Below are 22,594 nucleotides of genomic sequence, written 5' to 3' on the forward strand. Positions count from 1 at the left end.
GCTAGTGAAGTTAGCAGAACAGCTTCATTTTGATTGTAACAGTGTCCGGGTTTTACCTCTTGTCTGTCTGTGCCTGGGAAATTAGGAATGCCTTTGCTCAGAAGACCTTGTAATCTAATGCCAGGTCTTGCTGACTTTCCCTGTTGAGCTTTAGTGCCTCGTTTCATGTGTGGTCCCTTTGACTTCAACAACACCCGACAACGGGGTTGGCAGCTCTAACCCTGGAACCGAGTTGATGACTTCTCTGGGCCCAGGGTCTGGCTTGGAGATGAGATGCAATCAGCAAAGATGATAAATATTTTGGTGAGCGATCAAACATGTAAGAGCTGTCTGGTTATTATCTTTGGATTAATATCTGAGATTCGTATCTGGGAGTGAGTTTCAACGCAAATGCATCTAAGTCCTGTCAAGGACATGATAGTAAATACATACTGCTGTTAAATCTACTGACTCCTTGTCTAAATTATTTAATGCAAATTGTAGGATTGTGTTAGGCTGGCATGCCCTTCGCTGCTCAGCTCTTCATCCAGGGTTTCAGTTCTTTTACACCTACAATGTCTTCCTGATAAATCTTCTCACACACTTTTAAGTACTTTCCCAAGTGCTCTCAAAATGGAGGCAGCAATTCATCTCTGTCACTTTAAGCAATTATTACCGAAATCTCTAAAACAGTGTTTGAGAATAATTAACCTTAATTAACCTTAAGCCTTAAAAGATTTTCTAGTGTTGATCAGCACGCCTGTAAGCTGCCAGTCACACCTCTTGAAACGGGGAGCTGTGAAGCAGTGAGCAAACCCATATAACGCGTCTCTGCTCTACTGATCCCAGCTCCAGCAGAGGCACAGCACCCTGTATTTCAACTTGTAAACTGCCTACCTTGTTTTTTCGTTATTATATTTCTGTGTAATACTTTCCAAACTCTATTTTATTGTATTCCACAGTTAAAAAGCCACCTGGATATTCCCTTCTACTCTTTTTTTTTTTAAACTATCTCTAAGCCTTTTTGCATGTTTTTGTAATGTGTAAGACAGACTCAGATGACAGAGGTTTCAGAAGACTTGTGCAGCTGGTAGCTTTTTGATGATTTCATTTCACAATTCTTTTGGAATAAATGTGGGTACTAAGGAGAACAATGAGTAAAATGTCAGTTGCACTAAATAGAAATGATCTGTTTTAGAAAAATACTAACACTTTTGTCAGTTCAGTTACACCTGTGCATCCTTCCACTATAGCAAAGTAAAAAAATAGTCTAACAGAAGTAAGGTAAGTCCACAAATAGGGTGAACCAAGGAAATACCATAAATCCATTATATTAGAACGTTTTGTGAATGTTTTAAAGGCTACCAGATGAGAATATGTCCAGGTGTTCATTGAACCCTGCGAGGTGATTAAAGTGAACAGTAAAAAGCTGAAGTGACAGTACTGACATACATGAAGATACCTGCATGGGATTGGGATTTACACAAAAGTAACAGCAGGTTGATGGGACTGGCAAGGCTGCTGGGCACGGGAAATAGGGGAGATGAATATTTCCAGCTTTGTCCAAGGGAGAGAACTGGTTATGGGGAATCTCTGTAAAAGTCTTCTTATACAGGAAGTAAAATTTTATTTATTTATCTGAAGTGAAACATTCACTGCTCTGCTGAAAGAAAAATGAGAGACATGATGAGTTGCAAGAGTATAGCCAGCTATGAGCAGCATCTTGGGTCTTCATGAAGCAGTGAAATACTGAGTGCTAGAAGAGGATAATCAGTTTTATGCATTTTTAAATTACTACGAAATGCTACTCTCCCACTTTTGCTGTACAGCCTGGGTTTTAGAATGTCAAGAAAGTATTTGACATTTACAAGAGACTGCAGGCACTAATACAAATCATTTTTATCCATTTTAACCACCACACTGAGAGAATTGTTGGCTCTGTGCAATTAGTCTCTGTGCTTCTTGACAATACAACCACAGATTATCATGAATTCTATTAATAATGCAAGGTGGAAGCTCTGTTCTCCGAGTCTGTTATTTTACTTCTAGAAAAACATCTAATTTCTTACAAACCTAACATAAATAGGCCAGCTGACAAGTATCCCAAAAGAACAGAATATGTTCAGAACAGTGAGATTTGAACTGACGTATTTTTGGCAAAAAAAAAAGTTATACAAGCTGCATTTGTCTGAAAGTTTAAAAATAGGAGCCTTTGTCATATATGGCAGGAGAGGCTAGGTTGAGTCATGATTGATGTCACTTGAAAGAACACTTTAAGCTTAGAAAATGACATCAGAATCATCAGAATTTAGTGAGATTTAGAGAGGTTCCTGAAGCCAGGGTGCTGGGGATTCTGGAAGATACTTTGTGGATGATACACAGCGTGCTGCCAGACATCATCTGAGTGGAAGCCAGCAGCTACGGTACTTTGAGATTACATTTATAAATGATGGGTATCATTTGTTTTAATAACATTCATTTTTAGTTAAATGCATGTTTCAAACTGTTTTCAGTTTTTTAGCTTTGGCGCAACCCCCCATTTGAGGCTGGAAGAGCCTGTCACTGCCCAACCTCTCCCCTTGCTCACTTACATGAGGAGTTTCCAAGAGCAGTCAGGAGCGCTTTCCTTGTTACCACGAGTCTGCAAATACAGCGGGGTGTCTTTCCATTTACTCTGCTCTGGTTTTAGTGCTCAATTCCTGCTGACTTTACTACCGAGCGTTTATAAGTCAGACTGTAACAGTACATGCGTATGTTAGACGTATTTCTTTTAGATCCCAGGCTAAAACTAAAACTTCGTCTGTCTGCTACTGCCCATGGTAAAATGGAAGTAACAAAACAGAAAAAGCGCTTGGATTTCGCTTTATTGAAGATAAGCAATAAATCGTGCGGAGCTGGCTGTGGTCTAGGTCACGGAGAGGCTGCGCAGAGCTTTTGCTGTGCGAAGTAGCGAACCTCTTTGGAATAGTTTCTCACATTTCTCCTTTGATTTTCCACATACAGTAATTCCTTGCTCCTTAAAGTAATTTCAGTGTAAAAATGAATATATTTAATGTAAGTGCACAATGCTACTTTTGATTCAGTTAGATCTGTTTTGCTTTTAAATAGCTTTTAAGCGTAAAGAGAAAGTAAACTGCAAGTCACATTTCTAAGATGTAGACTTGTATTTATTGCAGTTAGAAGCAGCATCTTTTTGTTCCCAAAAATGATAGATGTCAGTGAAAAAAGGAGTTATACGGTTGCTCGGCTACATGCCTTTGAAAACACTTTACGTATAATCAGTTTTCATAATAAACTGAGTTCATTCCAGGAAAAGAAAAAGTTCACCACGCAAGCGACTCCGCAAGTAAATCACGCTTGTTAGCTAATAACTGCTGTTATCTGCCGTTTAGATTTGCACATTGTGCTCCTTCCTGTTCTGTTTGAAGAGCTAAGGGCTGGATGAATTATTCTCAGTATTCCTGATTTTTACTTCAAGCCAATAAACACCTGTGTGCGACTGGCCTGCCAGAGCCCTTCCATAAAACATCTGGGCATGCTCCAGCCCTGGGGCTACTGGCGTTCAAATCGGTCTTCCCTGCTGCTGCCACTCATTGCTGCTGCACTCCGGGGCCTGATTACACCCAGGGACTGGAGCAGGAATCCTGACACTCCCGTGCACCCGAGTCTCTTGGTGGTACAAGAGGCAAAGGGACAAGGACTCTGGTGGATAATGTGAGCGGTGAGGGAACTGTGTGTGATTCCTTTGAAAGCACAGAGAGTTTTCCATGGGTCTTCTGTGTTATGTAGGACATAGAAAAGTCCTGTGCTGGAGGATGAATCATTGCGTAGTAAAAGCGAGCGTGCTCTGTGGGATCTGTACTTTCTTTGTTGCGGCCGTTGGAAGTACGCAGTGAATGAAGCAGGCAACTGCAGAGAACATGTTTTCATGATTAAGGCATGAGTGCAGCCCTGGGGAACTGAATCCTATCCCTGCCTTTGCCACAGATTTCCGGTGTGATACTAGTCCCTTTGCACATGTGGTCGTTAATTGTGTTTTTCTTGGTGCTCGGTAGGGCGGAGTGTAATTTGTAGAAGTGCTGAGCACTTGCAACTGCAGGCTGCAGGCAGCGGGAGCTGCGCTGCGACCGTCAGCGCTGCTGGGGAATGAACACTGAGAAACCGGGCACCGAGCATCCCGGTGAGGCAGGCAGGGATTACAAAGAGAAATCTTTGTGAGTTCAATTTATATGGCTGGAGAACAGCTTGAAGGGGCTTGTCCTTCTTAAACTTGTCCTTCCTCCTACCCGAAATAAGAACAGCAAATTGCAAGCTAAATACAAATGCAGTATTTGTGAACAGTTGCTGAGTTTAAGGTACTTCTGCTAATCCGAGAATTAGTAAAGTTACTGTTCAGCACTTGCCTGTCCTTCATCTGCCATGGGCTTTTTATCTTTTCAGATGGAGATAATATTGTATCAGTGAGCAAACAGTCACTGAAGGATCAGTGAGTACATGAATGTTTTTACTGACTATATGCAAAGCAATTGTTAGGGATACAACAGCCTCTGTGTATTTTCCCAGTTTTAACATTGTACAGCAAAAAGATAACACTTTAAAAATACTACACTGTTCTGTTGGTAGAAGTTGAAAAAGACACATATGACACTTTGTGGGAAGATACTTCTTGAAGTGAAGAGTTACTCTTCTCCTTACTCTCAAAATAAAACATTAAGGTTTATGTAATGTCGTGTATCTTATAAATCACAAATTGCATGAAAAAATGCATAGCATATAAATACACAAACTATCCTTATATTGAGATGGGGAAAGCAAAAAATAAGTAGCTTTCATATGAGAAATAGAACAATGAGAACAGGAAAGCACATAACTTCACAGATTTCTGCAGTATAAATAGCTTTGTCAGCTTAAATATACTTTGTTGCTCCCTGATGCTGTGATCCAATGGCAAGGAGAATTACGATTATTTTTTTTTAAATGCCTTTTTTTAGCATGTTTACCTCATTTTATTAGAAAACTCTTCTATTTCCCTATTAATTAATCACAGCTTTATAAAACATTACATTTGGAAGAGTCTGTTTAATGTAACTAGAAGAGATATGCTTAGTTCTACCAGAGGTGTTCATTACATAGGTGACTAGAAAATTATAGGATTTTTTTACTTTAGTAATCGCAAACGCATACTAAAATGGAAAACCAATTATTTTCTAAATTTTGTTTATTTGAGATGTAGCCTATATTTTTGTTGGAACACAGAGCCATACACACAGGATGCACACAAGGCACCAAAAGTGGAATTCAGGCAATCCAAATCCACAAAAGCGATTCAGAAAACCTCTGCTTTACTGACTGTAAAATCTGAATTTGCTTGGCTCTGTTGTTCTGGTTCTGTCAGTCTCCTGAGTGCCAAAGCTTAGGTTTCTGTGAGTACACTGAACCCTGAACTCCCAGCTACAGCTTCTTTTAACCCCATCAGGAGACAAGTCTGAACTTGGTCCCCTGAGTTTGTGGGTTCACTTCAATCCAGGTGCCCTGAGCACACCAACAACTTACTGACACCACTGGCTGCTTCCAGGAAGGATCTCGCCCACGTCCTGGGCTCATGGCTACTTGGTGAGTGCCCATGAACTTACGGCATTGTCTGGTGAAGTGCTGAGTTGCAGAGGACTCGGGTTCCTGCACACTTCAGAGTCACTGCCACGCTGGTTTAAGCTTCAGCCTGTTTTACAGCAGGTAAGCCCATCAAACGTGGACTGTGGCTCCATGAGGTGGCCTGGGGGAGCACCTCAGGGCCCTGTGCCCATAGGGGCACCCCCAGGCTCCCCAGAGGAGTGGTGGGGTTCAGAAACACCCCTGCGCTGGGCATTGCCGTTTGGGAGACTGAAGAGCTGAGCACAGCTTGTCTCTGTGTGCGTGGAGGTGTGCTCACATCATCGGCATAAAACGTTTTGAGATTCATTTGAATATGGTCTGCTCTTGGTTTAAAGTGCAGCACGTATAATTTTCACCAAAAGAGGAGAGGAAAGAAGTCACCAGCTCATCCTTTACTGTTATCTGTATGGCAGATAACACCGAGTATTTTTAATGATTTTAATTATACTTATGTATTTTAATTCTACTTCTATATAGAAGTAGAATTATATCAGTATAGAAGCTGAATTTAATTGTAAAGTCTCATTACAGTGAGATTGCAGACTATTTCCTCCCCTGAAGATTCTATTCAATCCTTCGTTATTTGGAGTATTTAATTCCAGTTTTGCTTACTTTAAACTGAATGGAATTTTTGTACCAAATTAGGACAGCTAAGTCCTTCCACGCAGAAAATGACTGAGCTCACTGGATATTTTTCTGTCATGGTGCCAAACCATACAGCAATCATGCTGAGGATATGGATGGAAGAAAGGTTGCTCTGCACAGTAATTCCATATAGGAATCACTATTGATTACAGAGAGGATACTTTATGGGTAGTGGTAAATTATGAGGTTTCTCTTGTAAGTGAGAACATTGATTTACATGAGTAATGCAAAGGCTCACACGTAAGCTGAACTCAAACTTTAACTGTCAGCCATAACACATCTATTTATACCACAGATCTGTGCTTAGCCACTTATATTTAATTATAATCAGTTGCAGTGCCTCCATTTTCTCTGTTTACTCAGAGAATCACATTTCTGAGGTCAAATACAATGACAGTTATACTGTAGTTATTTGAAGACATGGTTAGTTGTACATTCTGCATGTATCTGAGGACAGAGTTTCTGGAGAAGAAAGGATGGGTACGATTCGTCAGTCCTTCCTTACATAAATAAAATTTCACACACATCAATTTTAGTCCGGGCGTTTCCGTGCTGCACAACACAGTGCTGTGGGGAGATAGCCAAAGCAGCTCCAAAGGAGCCAGCTTGGGTAACTGAAAGCACTTTTACCACATTGCTTAATGCTGCACACTGTCTAATTTATCCTGGTTTTTAGCAAAGTAAATTAGCTTTGGCAAAGCGTTGCACAAGTAGGCTAGTCTGCTTCCAATCCATGGGCCAGCTTTGGCACCAATTTCTACATCATACTTATCGTGCAGTATAGCATATCTAGCAGGAGATGCAAAGGGCTGCTTGCATAAAAATTTGCAGATTTGGGTCCTCAAATTTTATTCTGCACTTCATCATTTTAATGGTACAAAACTTTTATTAACTCTTAAATGTCACTGCTTCAAATTTAGTGGTGCTACTGAAGCAAAGTATTAAAAAAATAAGGTACCATTAAAAAGGAATCACTAAAGCATATCATTTTGGGCTTACTATGCTTACATATGCTTGTATTCACTTGACAGCAGTAGCAAACTGCTAACTGGTAGTAGCATCTTAAGCCTAATTGATTCTGACCCCTGGCACACAAAGACCATCCTTATTTCCAGTGTGAAAGGCTTAACCAAAATCAAAATAAATCACAAACCTTTTCCATAGAAATCTCAGCAGAAAAATGTCATTAATATAAGTAAACTGTGTTTTAGAATGTCATGGATACTAGATTTGTTGAAAGAGCCTGGTAAAATCAAGTTTAACTGTTTGCTGTCTGACAGTATGGTTGATGGACCACATTTTTCCTCCCATGAAACCGATGACAGAAAGCTATTGATGACAATTGGAGCAGATGCTAAAGTCTTGCCAGGTAAGATTTTTCCAAGAGGGACAGAATCTCCTTCCATCTCTGAGAACTTATTTCAAACTATCCAGTAAGGCAGTCTTTTGGCATCATAATTGGCAACCTTTTCAATACCAAAGCAATAAATGCTAACTTGATATTCCAGGAAAAATTATGTTCAAACTATTCAGTGTTATTCTTCCCAAGTCTAAACAGAGCACATGTGCGTGCATTTTGAAAAAGTGGCCTGTTTCATCCCCCAAATTTTACATTCAGAGTTGAAGCCTTGCTGGAAATGAACAGCTCTTGTAATAAACTGAAATATTAATTTATGCATAAATTGAATGCAAAAAAGAATAGAGGATTTCTAAAAATAGATAGTTTTAATCTCTACCTCTGTTTGAGCTAAAAAATAAATTAAGATACAACAGCCAGATGCAACTTTCTATAATAAATTAACTAGCTACCAAAGTGTGGGAGAGCTTCAGATCATCTTGAACAACCTTAATGTTTATAAATTTCAACTAAAATGCTTGATTTTATATAGTTATTAGCAGAAGATGAAATGGAAAAAATCAGAGGAAAAATGTACCCATATGGAGGACTCTAATATCTATGGCACAGATCTTGAGAATAATACCAGAAAATTGGCTGAATAAACTGTATCAGAATGTACACTATGCAAGAAGTCATGTATATGTAACACGCAGTTCAGCTTCTCTCAAAAATAATACTGATAAAAAGGCAACTTTGCTCCCTAATTTGAAGTTCTACTGTAAATGGATTTGGAATTGAGCTATAAGCCCTATTCTCATCCATGCAAGACTTTTTCATCCAAGTTGAATGAAGATGTCAGTATCATCAAATATATTCTGTGGACTTGAAGGAGAGTTGCTTTTTTATTTTGTTGTGTTTAATAGCTCACACACTACAATCACTATTAAACTGAAATTTAGAGAAATAAATTATTTTTCTACCAGGCACTGGATTAGTGCTTGACCTTGCAACATCCAACTGTTGCTCCATATTAATTTTACAGCCAGTTGCTGCTCAGACCCTGTAGCGATTTGGCTTTATTCTGATCTCCACTCCTCTCACAATTTCACATTTTCCCATATAATATTACCGTACCACCATAAATGACAGAAGCAGTCTCTTCAAAACCAGTTGATTGCTCCAAGGTGCTTGAATTTCTGCCTTAAAATGACCTACAAAGAAGAGAAAATGCCCTGATGTCAATCTTGGCTTGCTTTCTGATTATGTAACGGAGGAAAAACAATTTGGATTTTTTTTTTTTTTTTAATGTTACTTTTCATAAAAACTATGCGGGGAATTACCCAGAATTGCTATTGGTTATTGCCGAAGTAGTGAAATGGGACCATCATAGTAATAACTGGAAGCTGAATATCTGAAGAGGATTTTAAATTCTCTTTAACTATGTAGTGTCTTTTGCATGTTTTGTATTAGCACCTACTGTGAGAATCCAGTCTTCAGGAAACAGCCAAACTCTCCTGATTAATATCACTGAGTTACAGTCCAAAATACTTTCCACCAATACCTCTCATTTTTCCTCTAGGAAAAGAAATCCATAAATGGAGGCTACTTATGACATTCTATTTTAAAACAATCTCCCTTTCATACTCCCACCTCAAAACAAACAGCCCAATCCTTTCTTCCTTTTTCCTCTTGAAAAAGGAGGAAATTTTTAGAAACCTTTAGGAAAGCAAAAGGCATTTAGGCATGTCATTAGCATTCACTAGCAAAGGGTTTACGTTTGAAAGCTAAAAATGCTGTCTTCAATCCCAGTAAAAGACACACTGGTCTGCAGTATTACTTTTAATATCAAGTTATTTCAAATATCTAGCACCACAGGCTAAACATGTAACTAACAATAGCTGTAGCCAGCAATTTTGCTTTCCACATTTTTAAAACAATTCTCCATTTTTTGTTTTACTACCCAGAAAGTCAAAATCTATTCCAAATTGCAAAGGTGAACAGTGGTTCTGGATACCTCTGACAGAGTAAGGTGCTCTAATTTGCAGGCTTACCCCTTTGTCCATTCTACTTGGCATACACACGATTTTGGATAAATATTGTTGGTTTTGTTTTGTTTTGTTTTGTTTTAATTGAATCTCTACTACTTTGGAGAAAAAATAACATTGTTGAAGTTACATTAATTTTTATAATATAAATTAGAATGCCTGATTTACATTGAAGCCTTAAGAGGCTTCTATATCTTTCTGATGGTTGTACAGAACTGTGTAAACTTTGTAGTTATAATCCACTCATAAAACTAATTCAACCAACCGATGAGTGTTTTAAAAGACATGATGTAGTTTCTATGAATACTGAAATGCTATAGTAGTAACATCAGAATAATTAACTAGATCTAGAAGAAGCATTTTATATAAACATCAAAATGCATAGATGTTCTTTCTCCCTGGAAGAATATAAGCAAAATATAAATGTTTTATGCAGGGAAGAATCAATCAGAAATATGAAGATAATCAGCTATTAATCCTTTCTATGTGTTTGTGCCAGTACATGAACTAATTAAGGTGGTTAATGGAGTCAATACTTTGGTGTCTCCTCCTGTAAAAGTCAACATTTTGAAACAATTCAGAATTTATTCATATACTTAAATAACTCTACTCCAGACTATCTTTCTCTGAAGCTTTCTCTTTCAGTGTTACTATGTATGCATATTTTAACAGAAATTTCAAGACAAAATATTACATGAAAAGGAAATAGAGGTTGAAGATACAGAAAGACAATGTAGGAATTAAAAAGAAAAATCCTTCAATGTCATTATCCCCTACTAAAGTATAACAAACTCAGGAAAAACAGCCTAAGTTTCACTGAAAAGATATCCTGTGCCTGATAACTTGACCTGTATCTATCTTGTTCTGATGCTACAAAGAAAATATATGAATGAATTTACCGCGTCTTTCAAAATCATAGTCTTCTAACCTGGTACTCCAAATATTATTACGACACATCACAGTTATCTGGTTATTACATCATACTGATTATTTCTTCTAAATTATACTCAGAAATATTTAAAAAACCTGGGCAGTAGTAAACAGAAATGAGCAAAAGGGAATAAACAACCATCTACAAATAGAGAGAAGCACAGTCTAGTAACGTGGTTCATATTCTGAAATATTATAGTCTTTATTGATAAAAACTTATTAAATCGCATTCAGTCTTTGGACTGTAAACCATGATTCCCATCTGGAAGCCATTTCTAAAAAAGAGCAGGAGAATCTCTGTTATTGTCATTGCTTGCAAAATAACTATCCAGATATTACTAATCTATAGCTTAATAACCAAAATATTGTCCTGCTTTATTTTCCTTCAAGGCTTTTGAAGTAACTGTCCCTTTGCCAGATCCCCATGCACAATTTTGCATACCTCTTTGTCCCTTGTATTGAGTCCCATTGAAAAATGGTCTTTTCTGGTTTTTAATTTCTAGGGCCAAGACAGTTTATTGCACAATGTCCAGTCTTTGAAAAAACCTCCCTTCAGATCATTTGGCATTTTTTGAAGCACGTTTACGCCAAAAGATAGAGGTAAGTAGGAGACCACAACACAGATATCAGAGACCAAAATATTGCACTTGTACTGATACAAAATGAACCAAATGCAGCACAACTGGATTTCTTATTTCTCTGGGTAAGCCCTTTTCACCAAATCAGTGGGAATTTGGTGTGGTTTGTGAATGCAAAAAAAAGAAGTAAGTTTTGCAAGAAAAGCAAGCTAATGAACAGTAAAAGGAAATTGACAAATATTATCTTGTTTTCTCCTGATTTTCAACTAGTTTGACAGACTGCCCATGAAGCTGATCAGCTAAACTGCTGTTTGACAGAACTAATTTACCTTGGCATTATTTACCTTGAATGGCTTTTTTATTTTATATAAGCCTCTACAACTCTTACTTACAACTTGTTACTGTTCTACTTTAACAGGAATAATCTACACTCTATTCTACATTAATGTGAGGAAAACTACACAAGAAAAATTGCTTACATATTATGGCTGCAATTTTGAGATTGTAAAAAAAAAATTCTAGTTGCCCTTCTCTCCATGATAACAATTTCTTCATATTCCCCATTTCTTTGTGCCAGTTACAAATGATCTCATCTTTCACTATGCTCAGGCAAGCATTTCACCTACTGTTTTATAAAATGTCTTTTATATTAAAAATGTAAAAATAACTTAAACATAACATATTAATTTATAGAATTATCCAAGCATGGTGCAAATGCCATCTCTGGGTGGATCCAGTTCCTGAGAAAGCTACTTTCAAGAGTACATTATGACTTTATAGCCTGGAAGTTTTTGCATGCTGATTTTGAGTCACCAAGAGAATGCTTTCATAATTCTTTAAGTGATTACTTAACACTTTAGTTTTCAGACAAAATTTTCCAAGATGTCCATTTATACTCTTTTGCTAGGAGGTATTAATAGCATTGATAACCAAAGAGTTCATGAGCAGCAAAAGCAGTGAGATCCAATTTCTTACAGAACTGTGTGCTTTTTCCCTTAATCTTCTGCTGTCCACCTTCTCTATAAAACACCCACTGGGCAAGGCTGAGGTTACTCATATTTTAATCAGCCAGCACGATATGAACAAAATGTTTGGCTGGCTCGTTGCTACAGAGTATCATCTGTGGTTCATACATCTGCCTTTACCTCAGCAAGGGCATTAATTTTCCTTTCCCCTCCATTCAACTACTTCCTTGCAGTTGTTGTAGGATCTTAATTATTTCCAAGACAACAACCCTCTGAAATATTGCCCAAATTTGCTATCAGTGTCAAACATTACTTCAGAAAGAAGAGGACAGGGACCAAAAGGTAGAGACTGTGTGCTATAAATGTTTTTTTGTTGTTGTTAGAAATTGAATTCAATTTTGTAAGTGCAAACTGCAATACTATATGCTTAAATCCTGCAGAAAGCTACAAACTCATCAGCTGAAAATAAAAGTAATGGATTAAACATTTGTTGTATTATTCAACTGCATGGTACAACAATCCCTACTACGACCTGAAAAGTAAACATAATCCTAGAACGTAGTAGGTGAGGAACTTCCAAGAGAGATGAAGACTATTAATGCTCTTGTAAAGGGTCCTGGTGAAATGTCCTTAGAAATAGTGTCAAATCTAATTGAAAAACAACCTCATACAGGAACACAGGCAAATAAAGGATACTAAGATAGTAAGAAAAATGAAGAACTTTCAGGCTGAGACTAGAGAAACCAAACTTATTTAGCCTAGTAAAGTGAAGTCTAAGAGAAAATATTCAAACTCAGAAACTAGGTGTAAAATCTAAAGAGGAAAAGTAGTCATTGAAAATAAAGTAGAGATTCAGTGTTGGTGCAAGAACAAATAAACACAGACTGATACAAATAAAGATCAGAAATTAAATCAGATGGTTTCTAGTTTTCAGAAGAGTTAGAACAGTCTTCCTGTGAGTACAGCTGAGCTACAAACCCAGTAGTTGCCTGCCCTAAAGAAGAAAGGGCAAAGGCACCTCCAACCTCTAGACTATCCATAGCCCTTTAGCTTTTAATACCAGATCCCAGTAGCATTCTTTGCTGTTGGCTTGCAGGAACTGTTTTGATTTTTTTTTTTATTTTTTTACTTATCTGTCCCCACAGGAAGTTCCACTGGTAACTAAGCCTAAGCTAGTTAGCAAAGCTCCTTTTATGGAGTTTCATACTCTTCGGAGTTGCATACTCTTTGAGGGCAAATCATGCCATTTAGCTTCGCCACTGAAATATCTTTCCTTCTTGCTGTTCAGTGGAACAGAGTGATCTCATTTAGGAATTCTATTTCTTACTCCACCGACTTCTTGCTTAAAATACTCAGCTTTGTGTGAAAACTCACTGTCTTCACTCCCCACCACCCATGGTGGAGACACTTTTACTCCCTTTTGCATTTTGCTGTTTGCACCTTCTGCCCATCAAATTCAACTTTTTAATGGTCATCATTTCAGTAAAAATAAGATATGTAATTCTTTCTGGAAATACCTTCATACATGGTATTCCATAAAAGAAAGAAATTGCATGAAGTCTTTACGCAGGCTTTTTACTAAAAATGCTCTTTCATTTTCACCTCATCAAATGATTCATTTTCTATCTCCTCAAAGTTATGCAGTGAAACAAGAAAAGCCAATGCTATTCTTAAGTCATTACTGTGTAAACCGCATGTACTTATCAGTAGTTACTGCTTGAAAGCTTTAGTAAGTAAAAAGTATATGGACAATCATCTCAAGGAAAAGAATGTATTAATCCCACACTGTTATTCTTTGAGATACATCCCACTTACATTCCATGACCTTCCTCATCATTAGAGATTTCTTACGCAGCTGAGCTCTGAGTTGGTAAAATAACTCTGGACTACGTTAACTCTATGTTGTTGGGACAGCTGGTTACTTCTGTTGGGCTGTCCTTGAAAGAATCATTTTTGTAAGCCTTCAGAAGAACACATACACTCGAAAGCTGAACATGGCATCCTAACCTCAGCTGGTGTGCAACAGGTAACCATTCCTTCCTGAGTCAAATCTAAGCCTGTTTTTATCATTTGATAGGTATTTTGGCAGTCCCAGATAATGATACTGGGGGGGATTCACAGGTGGGAACTCAGGGAAAAGAGTTCTATCTGCCCAATGGTACAAAAGAGGAGACGGGCAGGTGGGAGCAGAGTAGCAGCTTTGTAACTTAAAAATTTATCCAGAGTGATAGCTTATTCACATTATGGACCAAGAACATGACTGGGGAAGCAATACTAACTTCCATTCTGTGTTTAGGATGCTTTATTAGCATGTTTATAGTGCTGTCTTGCCCTCAGTATATTAAAGGACTTCATTCATTGGCACAGCCCGTATATATTTCCTTTACTTTTTCCAAGAAATACTAATTTCATATTACAGTTAATTTAACAAAAAGCATTCAAAGCATCACCTGTCACACTGCCTCAAGAACTAAAAGTGGCTAATGTTCACCTTATTAAAGTTGTTTTCTTGTAATGACAGAAAGCTAATTATTCAGGCTAAAAAGTATCATAGAATCACAAAATGGTGTGGGGTAATGGTTTTAAACTGAAAGAGGGGAGATTTAGATTAGATATCAGGAAGAAATTTTTCACTCTGAGGGTGGTGAGACACTGGAACAGGTTGCCCAGAGAAGTTGTGGCTGCCCCATCCCTGGAGGGGTTCAAGGCCAGGCTGGATGGGGCTTGGAGCAACATGGTATAGAGGGAGGTGTCCCTGCCCAGGGCAGGGGGTTGGAATTCGATGATCTTTAAGGTCCCTTCCAACTCTAACCATTCTATGTTTCTAAGCCTCCCGACTTTCACCAACTGCCGCACGCCTCACCCCTGGCTTGGCTCCCCAGCCTCCTTTCCCAAGCCAGAAATGAGTGTTTTCCACAGCGCAAGCCCTGTTAAGGTGCTCCTACCTCGGCACAACCGGATTTTGAGGGACACTGTGGACAGCGGTGGCAGCAGCAGCTACTCCTTGCGTTCGGTCCTCCTGCTCCTCGGGGCTCCCCTCAGGGTATCGCCCTCCGGGGCACACCCTCCGCGGCCTGCACCCGCAGCCGCCACATCAGCCTGCAAGTCCACGGAGGCGGCAGCCCGGGGACAATGGCCCTGCCCTGCCCCGCCGCCGGGCGCCGCTTGTGTTTACCCGCTTGCCCCGGTAACGGCTGCCGCGGGGCCCGTCCCCATAGCAACGCCGCCGGTCTCGCCCGCGGCCCGAGTGGCGATGGCGGGGTCCGGCGCAGCTCTCCCGGGGCAAGGTATGGGGGCGAGCGGTGAGGGGCGTACATTCCCCCGGCTCCTTGAGTCCCTGGACGGGCTCCAGGCTGCCGGTGACCTCCAGGATCCCTCCCGCCTCCTACAGCAGCCCTGACCCCAGGCTCTGCCCCCTCCCGGGCTCGCCGCGGAGCGGGTGGGCCGGCGCCATGGCGGGCGCCGCGGGCTCTCCTCAGGGGCGAGGCCTCCCGCACCTGCCTCACTTCGGGGGCTCTCGGCCCCACCGGGCTTCACGGGCGGGTCTGACACCTCCTTTTAACGCCTTTTAAAGGAAATTTCCTGGGAGGTGTCACTGTTGGGGGTTTTATGTGTCTGTCCCCTGCACATACGAGGACAGGCAACAACTTCACAAGGAGAACCCGAGGGAGAGCCTTTTGTGCAGCCATAACAGAGACCTAATGCTGTCAGCTCCCTGAGTTTCTAACGAAATCAGGAATTAATTAACCAAAGAAAAGAAGAAAATGGTGTTTTCAGTAGATTTCCCAACTGTGAGTTCTCTTCGTCAATTGCCCCATCCCTACTTTGGGGAGTTAAAAGAATCCAGTCATTCTTAGACATGTTTATTTCAAATGGCAGCATATTGCATTTATAGTTTGAGGGCTCTGTTTGATCTTTCTCTGTTTCTGTGCTAAGGTGTACATCTTTGATACTAGTCGAGACCATGGGAGTGGCTTTGTCAAGACTAGCTCAGTGGACTCTTTGTGGTTCTAGAACTGGCACACTCGAAACCACCCCTTTGAACGAATCTCTTTTAAATCAAATTATTAAGTTTCTGGAGGACTTCAGCACTACACATCCTCAGGAAGCGGCATTTATCTTCAGAGAGCCCCTTGAGTGGGAAACACAATTGAGCTCTTCAGTTTTTGGAGAGGGTTATGAGATCAGGTAAGTATGAATGGCAGTGTGTTGAAGGTTGAAAGTTGAAGGTGAACTATGAAACAAAGCTGTGTTAATTTAGCATAAAGAAAGCCTTAGTGTATATGGGAGGCTGAAATCGGTGGGTTTTTTACTGATACATATTGAAAATTTTGAGTTGAAATTTGTAGGGTTTTTTGAGAGTTTGAGATTATTTTATCTTGGTTGTGATACAGACCTGTTTAGTTAGTGATTTATACAACTTGCACTGTCTATTCCTAAGACTTTTTATAATATGCCTTTAATAGTGATTAACCCTGAGATTTCTGTTAATGTTAGGAGTGGCCCCAGTGTGGTGGGTTGACCTTGGCTGGCCACCAGGTGCCCACCAAGCCACTTAACTGGAGAGGGGGAGAAAAATACAATGAAAGGCTCCTGGGTCAAGATAAGGAAAGGGAGATCACTCACCTATTACTGTCATGGGCAAAAGAGACGACTCACAGAAATTGATTTAATTTATTGCCAATCAAAAGTCAGACTAGGATAGTGAGAAACAAAAACAAATCTTAAAACACCTTCCCCTCACCTCTCCGCTCTTCCCGAGCTTAACTTCATTCCCAATTTTTCCTACCTCCTCCCCTCCAAGGGGCGCAGTAGAAAGGGGAATGAGTGTTGCATTCAGTTCATTATGTGTTGTCTCTGATGCTTATTTTCCCTCACACTCTTCCCCTGCTCCAGTGTGGGGTCCCAGCCACAGGAGACAGTCCTCCACAAACTTCTCCAACATGCGCTCTTCCCACAGGCTGCAGTTCTTCATGAACTGCTCCAGCGTGGGTCCTTTCTGTGGGATGCAGTCCTTCAGGAACAGACTGCTCCAGCGTGAGTCCCCCATGGCATCACAAGTCCTGCCAGAAGACCTGCTCCAGTGCAGGCTCTCCGTGGGGTCACAGCCTCCTTTGGGTGCATCTATCTGCTGATTTACAGTGAATAAATTGGTGAATACCTTGGAAGTTTTCTGAAATACAGTTTAAAGAAATTATATATGTTTTATCATGTGAAACTTGAGTAACATTCAAGACTCTTCTCTAAAATTTGCTGTTTATTTAAGTTCTTGTTTTTAAAAGGTACCATTTAATTTTTCTAGTGGAGAAACTGAAGCCAAAGGCGAAGATGGCCAACCAATACTTATCCGCACTGTCAGAGTTCACAGTTTTGGCCAGCTGTCCCATTTGCTACAAAATGCTATGGAAAAAAAGTCAAAGGAAGCACGGGCATGCCTTGAAGGTTTCCTTTCTTCTTTTTTTTTTCATCTTTCCTCTGTCTTTAAAAAGCACGTCTTCTCCTTCAATTCATGTTTGTGAAATGTGAAGCAAAAAAGACATGCCTTCATTTCAGCATATGAGAAGGTGTTGATTATGAAGGTGGCTAAAGTTTAAAAAGCCCTGTTGAATCTCACATACAAATTCACGTATGCTGAGTAATACCCTAGCTACTGCAAAAGACAGGAAGTTTAGATTTCTCAAAAAGACTGTCTTATTGGAAGCTAATAGCAGTTTTCCCCCTATTTGTAGTTTAGTCCTCTTTTAAAACGTTCCATCCTTAAAAAACAACCAAATTAAAACTTAACATGCTTTAGACATTCTTTTCACAAGGTTTACAGTGAGCACTTCCAGGTCCTTCTCATAATGGCTTTTAAAATATAGGTACAAGTACTTTTACTGTGTCATATTCAGGTCCTAAATTTTCAAACTGACAAGATGACCCTTGATATGCTAAGCTGGATATCCTCCTCTCATTGGAGGCGGAAGAGATCAGTAGTATTCTTTGGTAATAATAGCAGAAATTGCATCTGCAATACTAAAATATAAATGCTCATACTGGATCAAACTCAGATCCATCTAGTCCAGGGTTTTGTCACAGACAGTGATCGATCATGAATAATAGGGAAGAATTGTATGGAATGGGTATCATGCAAGGCATTCACAGATACATGGGACTGCATTTGCAGGAACAAAGAAAAATGTTTTTGTAAAACCCATTAACATGCAATTATGTCACTGTTTACCAAAAAGAACGGCTGGCATAGCTGAGGAAGTAGCGGGGCCATTGGGAATGCTGCTAGAATACCTTAAAGATGTTCTTTACCAATAAATCATATTTCCAAAATGATCAATTTTCAGTGAGTTAAACCCATTTCCTGTTTTGGTGATCAGCCAGGCATATTTTCTGGAAATGGGGCTGTTGGTAAAGGGAAGTGTTTAATATTCACCTCTTCATTGAATGAATTTTAATCTTAGTTTTGAAAAGCAATTTTGTTTGTTATGAAAAATTTCTTTTTGTCCTTAATGTTTTTGTACTTTTAAAAATGCATTTCAAATTGCAACAGAGGGATATGAAAGAATACATCACACAGTAATATTTGATGAATAGCTATGCACATTATTAAAGTTCTTATTGTAAATTAATACATCAAAATTATTCAGCAAATGAGGGAAAAAGTGTTTTGCCTAATTATCTTTGACATTGTAATGCATTCTATGATTCCGTTTCATGTGTACAGCAAACAGAGATCCTCTAGTGAAAATTCTCGGCCCTGAATATGGGACTGTTGAAGGAGAAGATCTGTCCATGTTGCATTTACTTGACAAAGTGAAAAAAGATGATGACCCTGAAACAGAGACAAAAAGGAGAATCATTCTTCTTCTACATCAGCTGGATTTGCAACTGCTTAATAGTTCTTTGAAAGACATTTCACAGTAAGTACTTTTGAAATGGAAGCTAAGCATGTCAGCCAGTGCATTTTTTTGTTTTATTGTTAAATCAGATTGGTTTCAACCCACAACATGTGCTTTTGGTGTGACATAAAGAAATTTATTGAAATCACTTTTACTGTTCACTGAGTTATTGAAAAAACATTTTTTTTCTGAAGATTTTGCTGTAGGTGTGGGTATGCAAGTGTGTGCCCGCGACTGAGGGTTTTTTATTGCATATGTTTTGTGTTTTGGTAGCAAATTGAAGTCATTTGTACAAACAACAATGTTACAGTTAAATATTTTCAAGGAAATGTTTATTTCTTCATGGAAGCACATTAACTATTACATTGAGTCTGTTTCATAGTTACAAGGACTTCATATTAGCTATGGAAGTAAAATTTCACTAAACTAACAGATAAAATTAAGAAAAACAAAGGAAAATGACCCATTTCCAGATTTTTGTTGCTACTATTAAGACTCATTGTAAAAGAAAAAGATCACGTAATGTTCTCTTTTCATTTCTCCGAGTACATCCTTTTGATGAATACATTTTAGACTGTTTTCTATTAATTGCAGAGACGTAAGACTAACTCCAGCTGCTGTAAATAATGAAGTGAATCTTCTCAAGAATTTCTCTGGGAAAGGAGAAGATACAGTACTGGAATCACTGGAATATACGTCAGGTCCCAATCCAATCATATCTCATGCTTATATACATCCTTATTAAAGTACTTGACTTCTATGTGAAATTTGCTAAATTAATTTCAGTACTGAGTTTCAAGTGTTTATTTCTACTTTAAGTTTATAAAGTAAAATAAAGTGTATTTTCAGATATGGTATACTATTCTTCAGCCTTTAGTTATAGAAATAATCTCCAGTCATACAAATTTCTTCCATGGAAGCAGAGGAAGTAAACCGAGTCCCTGATCCTGAAAAGTACTAAGCGCGGTGCAGTTCTTAGTTGGATCAGGCTACTCGCCACAGAACTTTGTATGGTTAATTCCTAACTGAGTATGAATTCTTAAGAGGAAGGTATTATTTTGGGAATTTTATTTGCATACATGTTAAATTAATAATCAAGTGTAACCGTAAAATATACTTTAAAAACTGGATGAAAACACTAATACTAATTGGTTACAGATTACATGTTCTCTAATGGATGCCGAGCTCCTCCCTGGAGACAAGCGCTTGGAGAAATTTGTTATTTAGTCATCAAACCACATGACACTGATCCTTTGTATATCACTTGCAGCACAGCAGGAGTGTTTTTAAATGGAGTAAGTAATAATAAAGGATTCTATGGAGTAATGAATATTTTTATGTGCTAAAATCAAAAATCCCTCAGGTTTAGAGTAGTGGTGTTGAGGCTGTAAAACCTGCAGAGGTAGCCGCTTGGTACAGAACGAGAAGACACAGTAATAAATGTATACTAGTTTTCCCATATGTTTTGAGCACTTTTCCTATAGGTTTTATACTAGGACTGTATTCTGCACTTGTTGTTAGCAATGTTTGTTTAATCTTTGAATGTGCCCTAACAGTCCTTCACACTATTTCTATTTAAAGGTAGTGTGGACTAGATGCCTCATTGCTCTTGATCTGAGGTGCGATATTATTGTGTATGGCTATTATAGCATCCTTTTGTCATTTTATAGATGATAAGGAGTTCTTTCTGCTTTCAGTGGAAGCTCTTTAGTATATTATTTATATATTTTCTTCTACTTTTCATTTTGGCTATGTCTCTCCTTACAGATAGGTCTTATTTAGGCATAATAGCCCCTTATGAGTGTTAAGCAGTGACTTCAGCTCTTTCTTACATTCATTTTGAAGAGCGACTTGATGCCTGTCAGGCATAACTCCACAAATTGATTTCCAAAGAGTTAAAAAATCCAGGAAAATTTTGACTTAGCATGTTTTTGATGGATGAAGCTTGTGAAGCTTAGGCTAGTCAGGTCACATTATTTTGTGATCCTTTTAGACATCTGCCATACTGCACTGGAAGCTCATATTTACTTGGTTGTTTGCCATAAACCATAAATTCTTTTCAGTGGAACTACACACAATTAACTGATAGTAATTACTTACAGAATTCCATGTAAGATCTTGATTATCTGTTGGGATCTTTCCGAAGCATTATTGAAGCTTGATGGACTCTGCTGAGCATGAGACTTTTGTACCTATTACATTACAGTATGACCTCTGTGCTCTTTAGCACTATTTTATGATGCAGATTAAATTACCTGTGTGAGGCAATACTATTAATAATTTAAAATTTATTCTTTTTTTAAGGGTCAGCAAAAGGGTAAAGATGACATTGACTATGAAAGAAAAAGTGATATATATAAAGACATTGTTACATTTTTAAGGGAGAGATCACCTAAATTTGTAGAAAATATGGCTAAACAGGTATGCATTTACTGATACTGGTGTATGTTTGTAGAAGCGTACATTGTACATTGATAAGAATTACATTATAAACCTGATTGAATATTTCTCTTCTTTATCAATGATAAATCTGTGATTAAAGGAAAAATTTAAAGACTCTGAAATGCATTTATTATTTTTCTTTGGATTTGTTTCAGTTTCTACTAAATATGTTCCTTTGGTAAATAACAAATAATACATTATTTCATGTATCCTTCTATCATACCTTATTCTGAAGTTTGATGCAATATGGGAGGTCAGCTTCTAATTTTGCATAAAAAGTTCTGCTTATCCTCTGGTTTTACTCTTTATGGAGCACTGGAAATGCTACAGCAGGAAAATATGATATCCTTACGGAAAAGGTCAACTTTTTATGACAATATTTTTCTGTGAACAAAACCACTTAAATTTTTATCTTCATTCTTTGTAACCCAAATAGAAACAATAGCCCAACTTTTTTACGAGAACTGCCTGATTTAAATATCAGAGCTGAGAGTTAAGCATCCAGATTAAGCACTGTGTGTTGCTTCATCTGCTGTAAAACGCAAGTGTTTTGGCTTTTATTAAGAGTTCTGTATTAGCTAAATCACACAGTGCCACTCCAATTTTAGTTGTTTCATCATTCCTGATAAAAACTCTTTTTTCAGATTTCTAGTGTGGTTATTACAAATAATAACATAGTGGTAAAATTCATTACGAGCTAAAACCTGTCAAAAGTTTAATTGTGATTGTTTATGTGCAATTTTAATTATTGCAAGAGGAAATCATTAACATGGAAATTTTCTTGTCCTTTAGTTCTAATTTTCTGGGATGTAGGGCTGATTTTTTTTTTCAAGACACAGATACTTGACATCTCTGAAAGAACAGAGTTATTTCAAGTTGTACACATAAATACAGTAGCTTTTATCAACAGTAATAGAATTAAATCTGTAAGTTGTTGTGTTTGAAAGTGCAATAAGTTCCAAAATGTGTTTTATTTATCCCATAGGCAAGTATTTTTTTAATGTTATATCTACATATTGGTTTACATTTCATAAATGTGACAATATATGAATGTTTTAGACATAATTACTGGTTTAATATATTTTCAAAGTGATTTGGCTTCATTTGGTGGTCATGAAAGGTAAAA

The 22,594-nt window shown here is 38.3% G+C and overlaps 1 protein-coding gene across 1 annotated transcript in view; it reads left to right on the forward strand.

The window, feature by feature from the left end:
* Positions 1-15,346: 15,346 nt before the first annotated feature.
* The window catches only part of ARMC4 (armadillo repeat containing 4), an 82,738-nt gene continuing 75,490 nt past the window's right edge, over positions 15,347-22,594 (forward strand). The window contains exons 1-7 of the mRNA XM_014944892.1: positions 15,347-15,420; positions 16,070-16,321; positions 17,436-17,575; positions 18,852-19,047; positions 19,621-19,727; positions 20,185-20,321; positions 21,331-21,447. Coding sequence (XP_014800378.1) covers positions 16,098-16,321; positions 17,436-17,575; positions 18,852-19,047; positions 19,621-19,727; positions 20,185-20,321; positions 21,331-21,447 — 921 coding nt within the window. The 5' untranslated portion in view covers positions 15,347-15,420; positions 16,070-16,097. The remainder of the gene's footprint in view (positions 15,421-16,069; positions 16,322-17,435; positions 17,576-18,851; positions 19,048-19,620; positions 19,728-20,184; positions 20,322-21,330; positions 21,448-22,594) is intronic.

The sequence above is a fragment of the Calidris pugnax genome, unplaced genomic scaffold (assembly GCF_001431845.1).
Source record: "Calidris pugnax isolate Ruff unplaced genomic scaffold, ASM143184v1 scaffold54, whole genome shotgun sequence".
Classification (NCBI taxonomy): domain Eukaryota; kingdom Metazoa; phylum Chordata; class Aves; order Charadriiformes; family Scolopacidae; genus Calidris; species Calidris pugnax.